The following is a 9,339-nucleotide window of genomic DNA, read 5'->3' on the forward strand; positions in this document are numbered from 1 at the left end:
GAGGTCCTTATGATGCCCAATTTTCCTGCCTCCAAGTCTGGGTCCTTACTGTTGCACCTGTGGCTCAACCCGTGGCCTCCTGCACCCTTGCCCCTGAAGGGGGGCTGTTGGTCTGCAAGTCAAGCCTCCAGAGTCAGGCCTTTCAAGCCTGGCTGCAGGAAAGCCTGCCAGAACAGTAATAGTGTGAATTTGAGACTATACTATAAGCAGGGAGACAGGAAGAAGAGCGGGACTGTGAGCACACAGAGGGTTCTTGTACCCCTCGAGGGACATCTACACTTCATCTCATAGGCAGCTCTGGTTTGCCAGACCTTTGAGTTTTTCAGCCCTTGGTGGTTTTGTTTTTTTGTTTTTGTTTTTTCCTGCTCCTCCTCCTCCTCCTCCTCCTCCTCTTTCTCCTCCTCCTCCTCACGCTCCCTTCCCGCCCCCAGGCAGGAAACAACTTGTTAAGGTAACAAGCAAACGGAGAAGTCACTGGGGCTGCGGTGGCTCAGAACGCTGGATGAAGAGTCTGGAGAAGGAAGGAAGCTGGGGTGGGGGTGGGGGCTGGGGCTACTGGACTACTGGAGGGAGAAGAACCCAAAGAGATAAGGGCCGGTCCCCCTGCTCCCGAACATGGCCCTGCTGGAGCTGGCACAGTTGCCACCTGTCTATCCTAACCAACTCAAGATTTCAGGTGTGGGCCGGGTTGGCAGTTCTGGACCTGCTGGAATCAGGAGAGGTCTTCCCCACTAACTGGTTAATTAAGTGCTAATTAGACCAAATTTGTACGCCTGTCCGGGGAGGGGTTCCCTGAAGCCATGCCAACGCTTCAGAGGACATTGGGGGTGTCGGCTAGGAACCCCTTTCCTCTTCCATCCATGCAGCCTCAGTGACAGTCACCAGCCGTGGCGCACGGACACGCGCACCGCACTGGGCGATGCGTTGCAGCAGCATGCGCTGCGCGCCCAGCACCGGCGAGCTCTGGGACGCAAGCAGGGCCAAGCATTCTGTCCCCATTCCCACCCACACCTCCCCAGGGGGCCCTGGTGAGTGATCGGGCCGGCAAGGGTTAAGCTCACAGAGCTGGAGGTGCGGGCTAGAGCGGCGGCGACCGTGGTGAAGGCAAAGGCAGCGGCCACGGTGGTAGTGGCGGGGACCGGGGCGAGGGGGGCGCGGCACGCAGCAGGGGCGGGGGACAGGATGCGGATGCCGGGGGACTTCCTGTGTCGGCCCCCCAGAGCCCCCGGTCCGGCCCGGCCGTTTCCCGCATGGACGCACAGCACCGGAGGGCGGGCGAGCGACCCGGGACCTGGCCCGGCCGCGGCGCCCGCCCGCCGCCCCTGGGCACCTGTGGCCCGTGATCGCCCAGGACCCTGTCACCCGGTTCCCACTGAGGCACCCTAGGGCTCCAGCTTGGGCCCTGCTGCACGCCATGGTCATCCGGACCAACCCTGATCCCTGTTCGGGATTTGGAGCCCTGCCTCCCTTCTCTGTTCCTACGTGAGTCTCCACCAACTTCTGCCTGGCACCTCCACTCTGCACCTTTTCTTGGCCCAGGGCGACCTCAGCAGCTCTGACAGCGAAGACCCGGCGGAGTGCCTGCCAAGGGTTCCCCGGTGGGCAGTCAGAACCTCCCAGGCTCCTTCTAGATGGAGGCACCTCCGGAAGGAGCTGGCTGAAGAGCCGTGGCCTTCACCTTATAGCCACTGGTGACCACACCTCCCCTAGCGCAGAGACTGCAGCCGGCGGGAAATGCTCTTCCAGGTGAGGCCTGGCAACCTTGCTGGGCACAGGGGCGTTTCTCTACCCAGGGCTCCTAAGCCAGAGGGAGATGGAGTCTGCTGGCATGGGGGAGTGGGGACGCCTGAATGTGAAGACCACTTCAGAGTGGACTCAGGACAGAAGCACAGGCCTGCAGAAGGCCCCAGCGTGGATGACAGTGCTCTGGACTCCGACCTTCCCGGGGACCTGGGATGACACCTGATAGATATTATGTGGCCTTTGAAGCCTGGGGGATGGTCACACTTTGGAAGGGGCCAAGGGACTGTGCCATGGGTACCCTCAGGTGTGCCTCAAGCGTCCCAGCCTTGAGAGAGGCTGTTTCCCACAGTTACATTTCCCAGTGGGGACAGGGAGGTTGCTGGTCAGCTGAGGTGGATCACTGTGTATATCCAGCAAATAACAGCTCTGGCTCTTCTGTGTAGGAATGGGCTTCAGCCATCACCATCTCCCTCCTCAACAGCTTCCTTTCTTGCTCTCAGCACAGCCTGTTCCCAAGGACCCTGGTGAGACCGCCAGGATGGAGCTGGGCCCTACAACAGAGACCTTTGTGTTGGAGCTGCGATGTCTTGAGGATGGGGGTTCAGGGCCTGACACCCTCTCAGGTGAGGGTTGGGGGGTGGAGGCAATGGGGACACCAGCAAGGATTCTGTAGTTGAGTTGCAAGCTGGCACAACTCAGGCCACAGCAGAGGGAGCCCCGTGTGGCCAACAGCATACTCTTTCATACCTGCTAACCTCACTACCCTGGAACTTGACTTGGGACCTGTTGAGGTGTCTGTCAGGCCAAGGGCTTACAGGAGACAGCTTCGGTTGCCTCAGTCCTGACCCCCACACCTGGGCGGGCTTTAACCTGCTTTTCCCAGGTGGCTTCACTGTCTCCCATGGAGCTGGTAGGATTTTCCATCTCTGATGCCTCAGACATTGGGTGCATGGCTCCTTGTCTGTAGTGACCTCGACCCTGGGTCCTATTTCCTCAACATCTGTCCCATCCCTTTCCTTCCGCGGGCCACACAGAGGTGCCCCTGGTGTTGTGAGACTTCCCAGGGCTGTCTCTGAGCCCCACCCAGGGGGAGACTTCAAGGGTGGACAAGAGTTAGTGTTCATGTTCTGTGCTGAGTGACAGTGTGGGGCAGCTTTAAGGGAGTTAAGAGAGAACCAGGGTGGGTTTGATGATGGTGACATATAACTGGAATCCCAGAACCTGGAGGGCTCAGGCAAGAGGGTCACGGTTTGACAACCTGGGCTGTGCACCGAGTTCCAGACTGGGACTATACAATGTTACACTATAGGTGGAGAGACAGAAGGGGGGGGTGGGGGAGGATGGGGGAGGGTGGGGGGGTGGGGGGTGGAGAGAATGAACAGAGAGACTGTCGGGATATTTAGGAGAACGAAATGATAAAATGGGGATATATGAATTGAACAGAGACTCTTTCTGATTGTGAATTTAACTCTAGCGGGCATACACTTCAGGTGACATCTAACTACATGGTCAATAAAATGCTTCTGTGGAAACTGCTGTCCCAGGAATTCAGAGGGACCACGTGAGCAAGCTAGCCCTGTGGAGATTCACCCAGAGGTGAGGTCTGTCCCTGCAGAGGAGGCGGAGTTGAACTCGCTGTGGCGACAGGTTCCCAGGACTTTCTTCATCTACCACCTAACATCCCAGCTGTTCTGTAGAAGTCTGTCTGAATCATACACCCAAGGTGCTGGGAAGGAAAAAGAGCAGGAAAAGCGCTCTCCCGACAAGCTTCAGGATTAGAGTTCGAATCCCCAGAAACCATGCATAGTAGCGCATGTCTGTAATCTCAGCATTCCTATGTGTGAAATGGGAGGTGGAGGCAGGAGAATCCCTTGGAGTCTCCAGGGCCAGTTAGCCTGGCTGGCCTGTGCAGTGGCTGACAAGAGACCCTGTCTCAAAGTGGAAGGTGAGGTCCAACACTCAAAGTTGTCCTCTGACCTCCAGAGGTGTGTTGTAGCACATATGTTCCCATAAGCACACACATGAACACGCATGCACATACACACAAGACACAGGTTTGTTTTTTTAAAAAAAAAAAACAAACCAGACTCACCAAAGGTGGTTGGAAAGAATTTTTTCCTTAAAAGATAATTACTACACAATTTTTTGGTATGTGTGTATGTGGTGTGTATGTATGTATTTATGTGTTTGGGAGCTCATGTGTGTGGTGTGCATTGATATGTGCACATTTGGAGGCCCCAGGTTGATGTCATGAGTCATCCTTGACTGTTCTTCCACCTTAGTCAATGGGCAGAGTCTCTCAATCAGACCCATAACTTGCCTACACAGCTATATATACACAAATATATATATTTATTTATATATATATGTTTATATATATATATATATATTTGTGTTGGGGGAGGGAATAGAAAAGAAAGCAGCCGCTATACTGGGCCCTATTCAGTGGCAGCTTCTTGTTCCATAGGATTAAGGAAGACTTTGAGGAAATAAAAGTTGTTTGGAAAAATCCAGGTGTAGTTGCTTTGTATGCTGTGGTGGGTAGGAGGGATGAAGTGAAGTGTGAAGGCCCCTCACATCCTCCATCTTGCCTCAGACAATGTCCTGGAACCCTGGGGTGGAGAAAGCGCTACTTTCATTCCTGCTTCTTGGGATTGTTGACCGCCACGTAGTGATAGAGACCCACGAGCAAGAAAGGCGACACGCCAACAGGAAGATGGCGAGCAGCTCGTCCTGACCTGCCCCGCTCGGCTCCGATGCTACCGCTCGCTGTACAGCTCGAGGTAGGAGACCTGAGCCGGAACTTCGTAGCGCTAGTCCCACAACTTCTCTTGCCAGCCAGCTTCCTCCAGGGATCCCCTCTCTCCACCCTCTGAGGCTGGAGTTACAGGTAGGCTGCTGGGCCTGGTTTTTCAGTCCGATTCTGAACCACGAACTCCCTCCGTGACCCTGGAATTCCTTCCGCACTTTCTAGAAATGGCTTGCTGTATCTTTACAGAAATGTCCTCTATTCATAGACAAGGCAAACTTCACTTATTTAAAGTGTGACCATCACTGGAACGTGGTGGCGCACGCCTTTAATCCCAGCACTTTGGAGGCAAAGGCAGGCAGATCTCTGTGAGTTCGAGGCCAGCCTGGTCTACAGAGCTAGTTCCAGGACAGCCAAGGCTACACAAAGAAACCCCGTCTCAAAAAACAAATGAATGAATGAATAAAGTATGACCATAAATGGAGTCAGAATTCACCCACTGCAAAATCTGGTTTCTCCTACTTAGGAAGGAAGTCAGTACTAGAGACCTCTTTGGGAATGGTGCCAGGAGCCCAAAGCTCTGCTTGGTATCAATGCATGAGACTTGCATGAGGGAGGCTCAGAGGGGGTCTGAATGCGGTGACCCATGAAACTCTGAAAATGTCTGTCATGACGTCATTACCACTTAATCCCTCATTTTTGGGTCCCTGCTAAGAGCCCCTTAGTGGATCCTGAATACATTCTTTTGGGGGTTTGTGGTCCAGGTTGCTGCCTATCGATCCTTCTCTCCTGGCTTCCTGCCATTTCCACTACAGGTGGCAGTGGTGGGAGTGAGAGCCAGGAGGAGGAAGAGGCTCAGGAGGTGAGCAGCAGCCTGCAGCCGCCAGCACTCGCAGCCCCAGTAGGGGCCAGTAACAGCATTGGGGCGGTGCAGCCAGGACAACAGGACTTGCATCTGCAGCAGTTAGAACAGCAGCAAGCAGTTACAAGCAGTTACAAGAGCAGCAGCCTCAGCATCAACTGTTAGCACCTCAACTAGAATTGCAGCGGCAGCAAGATGGGCAACAGTAGCTGTCTCAGTTGCAGCAAAAACTACAGGAAAACCTCCAGTCCGAGCATCATCAGGAACCAAAACCACAACTGCAGCTGGTGCAGCATTCAGGACTTGGACAGGAGCATCAAGAGCAACAGTTGTTACAGCAGCAGCAGCAGCAGCAGCGGATGATTATGAAGCCCCAAGGCCAAAAGCAACAGCTGTTACTACAGCAGCAAGAACGGCTGCAGCAGCAGCAGCAAGTACAAGAACAACTTGTGCAGCAGCATGTGCAACAGCAACAGCTATTGCAGCAACAAGTAGAAGAACAAGCTTTGCTGCAGCAGCAGCCTTTACAGCAGCCAATGCAAGAGCAACGACAGTCACAGCAGCAGCTTCTCCAACAGCAGCAACTACTGCAACAACATGAGCAATTGCTGCTGCAACAGTTGCAAGAACAAGCATTGCAACAGCAATTACAAGGGCAACAGCTGTTGCAGCAGCATCAACAGGAGCAGTTACAGCAGCAGCTGCTGCTCCAACAACAGGAACTGTTGCAACAGCAGGGACAATTACAACAGCAACAACTGCAACAGCAGATACTGTTGCTGCAGCCACAGGGACAGCTAGAGCAGCTGTTGCTGCAGCAGCAGGCACAGTTGCAGCAACAACTGCTGCAGCAGCAGCAGGTCCAGATACAGCACCAACTATTGCTGCAGCAAGAGCAGTTGCAGCAGCAACAGTTGTTGCAACAGCAGCAGCTGCAGCCTCCTCCGCTGGAGCCAGAGGAGGAAGAAGATGTGGAACTGGAGCCTATGCCATTGGGCATAAGGTCAGAGCAGGAGCTGGAGCAGCGGCGGCAGGAGTTGGAGAAGCTGCGAGAACAACGGCAGCTGAAGCTAAAACTGCAGGAGCAACTGCATCTTCTGGAGCAGCACCTGAAGCAGCAGCAGCAGCTGGAGCAGCTGCAGCAGCTGGAGCAACAGGAGGTACACTTGGAGCTGGCCCCGGTGGAACTGAGCGCCCAGCATCAGGAGCTGCAGCTGCAGCTGACCTCTGTGCAGCCAGAGCTGCAGCTGGAGCTGGTTCCCACTCCCGGAGGTGGCATAGCATCAGCTCCAGTCTCCTACGTGATGGCCCCTCCAGGCTATGTGGTGCTGCAAGAGCTCATGGTACTGCCCACTGTGGCCACATCCACTATGGTGACCATTACAGGCACCACACGGAGTGAGGCTCTGACGCCCACAAAACAGCGGAAGAAGCGACGAGGCAGGGACAGGCCCACCATCTGCGGGGAGTGTGGCAAGGGTTTCAGCCGCAGCACGGACTTGGTGCGACACCAGGCCACGCACACTGGAGAGAGGCCGCATCTCTGCAGCGAGTGCGGCAAGGGTTTCTCGCAACACTCTAACCTGGTGATCCACCAGCGCATCCACACCGGCGAGAAGCCCTACGCCTGCACCTTCTGCTCCAAGCGCTTCAGCGAGAGCTCGGCGCTTGTGCAGCATCAGCGCACCCATACAGGCGAGCGGCCCTACGTCTGCGGCGACTGCGGCAAGTGCTTCAGCGTCTCCTCCAACCTGCTGCGCCACCGCCGCACCCACTCGGGTGAGCGGCTCCACGCGTGCGAGGACTGCGGCGAGCGCTTCCGGCACAAGGTGCAGATCCGCAAGCACGAGCGACTGCAGCACGGGTCAGGCCGCTCCAGAGGTCTGGGCCTGCAGCGCTCCTCCAGGCAAGCGCCCTCAGGAGTCTCCACAAGGGCCAAAAAGGCTTCTGCATCTGGGAAGAAGCTCTGAGTGGTGTGAGAGCCACTCACACCAGGACCCTAGGTCATGATCTTAACCCCAGTTTGAGGTCTTTCTGGGTATCTTGAATTATCCTTAGAAAAGAAAGACGTCCATCTTTTCCCAGACCTACCCCCACAATGCACCAAGTCCACTGATTCAATCTTCCCTCTAAACCACGCACAAGAGAGCAACTCCATGTGGGTGAGAGAGACTACTAAGACTACTACTCCCCGATTCCGCCCCCCTCTCCCGCCGCCTTCCTGGGAAAACTGGACTGAGAACTTGCCTGGTGGCAAACAACTCCTGGGTTTGATACGCCCAAACAGCAACCAGCCAATGAAATGTGCAGTGTGTGTGGGAGCTGGGGAATGAATGGATCATTCTGAATACTTAAGGAGGAACTGAAAAGGGGGCAGATGGTGTAGCTCAGCTGGCAGAGTGCTTGCCTAGCACAAGGATGGGTTTCATCTCTAGCATCATAGAAACATATAAACGTGTGTGTGGCACATGTAATCCCAGCACTTGGGAGGTAGAGGCCGAAGGATCAGATGTTTAAGGTAATCTTCAGCCACATAGTGAGTTGGAGAGCCTGGGTTACCTGAGACCCTGCCTCAAAAAAGAAACAAAGAAAGAAAGAAAAAAAAGAGGGGGGAAAAAGGAAACTGGCTTGCACAATGCAGTGAACTTGGTCCAGACAATAAATTCTCATAAGTGACATAAACCTTGAAAATACTTGTTGGAATGAAAGGCCGAAGGGTGAACATAGTTCTGGTGCAAATTCCTGTGTTCATAGACACAGGGTCACAGTGGCCTCGGGGGCAATGTGCAAATAAAAGTCAGGAAGTTCTGCTCTGGGTGGAAGGTCGAACCTCCCTTCCTCAGGAGCCCAGCCTACAGGCATTAGAAGCAGGTTCTGGGCCTCCATTGCAAAGCTCCCAAGCCATCTGTACCTCCTTACTGTTCTCCGCTGTAAGAGCCTGTGGCTGAAGCAGAGATTTCCAAGAAGGAAGGAGCCTGGGAAGAACTTCCGGGTAGTCCCCACTTAGCCTAAGCTGTTTAGGTGGTGCCCATTTGACCCAGGGACCACAGTCTTCCGGCCGGGCCATAGGGTAGGGGTGATTGGTCACAGGAGACTTCACCTCCTGACTGAAATGTGAGATGAATGTTGGGGACAAGGACTGGACGTGTCAGAAAGACTGTAAACCATGTTTACCAAATCGTATAGGGCAGGGACCGTCTGGGGAGGTGTGCCAGGTGGAGAGGGCCCTCCCCAACCCCCCCAAGCCACTTCCTACCCCACGTGACCTGCTGACCTACTGTGGCGGCTTGGTCCTTGCCATTTCGCTGCCCTCCCTGCTTCTCCTTTATTAACACAGCCTGGCAAACTTTACACCTGTGTTGGCAAGTGAGAAACAGACCATGGAAAATAAAGTGAAGAGTCCCGTGCGTCCTGCTTGTGATTCGAACTTTGCATTTTTGCGTCTTGCCTGTAACTTCTCTTGTTCATTTAAAACAGAGTCTTGTGTAGCTCAGGCTGGTCTCAAATTCCCTCTATAGCAGAGGATGGCCTAGAACTAACTTCTGATTCTCCTCCCAAGGTCCGGGCTTACAGGCTTGCACCACTGTACTTGGATCGAACCCAAGGTATTGTGTACACTAGGCAAGTGCCCTGCCAGCTGAGCTACTCAGTACATGCAGTGCTGGGGATTGAACCCAAGGTATTGTGTACGCTAGGCAAGCACTCTATCAGATGAGCTACACCCCAAGTTATGGATTCTCTTTTTGTGAGATTTTTCTTTTAGTGTAGCCCAAGTCATCCCTGACCTTGCAGGAATTCTCCTGCCTCAGCCTCTTGAGCACTAAGATTACAGGCATGTGCCACCACACGCTGAGATTAGAACCGACCTGTGTGTGTGCATGTGTTTGCGGGAGGATGCATGTGCCACAGTGCACAGAGGACTTTGTGGGGTTGATTCCCTCCTTCCTCCTTTATAAGGATTCAGGGGCTTGAACTCAGGAAGCCT

General features: G+C 54.3%; 1 protein-coding gene across 1 annotated transcript; it reads left to right on the forward strand.

The window, feature by feature from the left end:
• The first annotated feature begins 1,321 nt into the window (after positions 1-1,321).
• Positions 1,322-8,761, forward strand: Znf853 (zinc finger protein 853). Its single transcript, XM_085683676.2, is given in 4 exon segments — positions 1,322-1,746; positions 2,249-2,366; positions 5,308-5,466; positions 5,469-8,761. Coding segments are annotated over 4 exon segments (2,145 nt in total). The 5' UTR covers positions 1,322-1,734; the 3' UTR covers positions 7,325-8,761.
• Positions 8,762-9,339: the final 578 nt, after the last annotated feature.

This window comes from Myodes glareolus, chromosome 2 (assembly GCF_982192425.1).
Source record: "Myodes glareolus chromosome 2, mMyoGla1.1, whole genome shotgun sequence".
In the NCBI taxonomy this organism is placed as follows: domain Eukaryota; kingdom Metazoa; phylum Chordata; class Mammalia; order Rodentia; family Cricetidae; genus Myodes; species Myodes glareolus.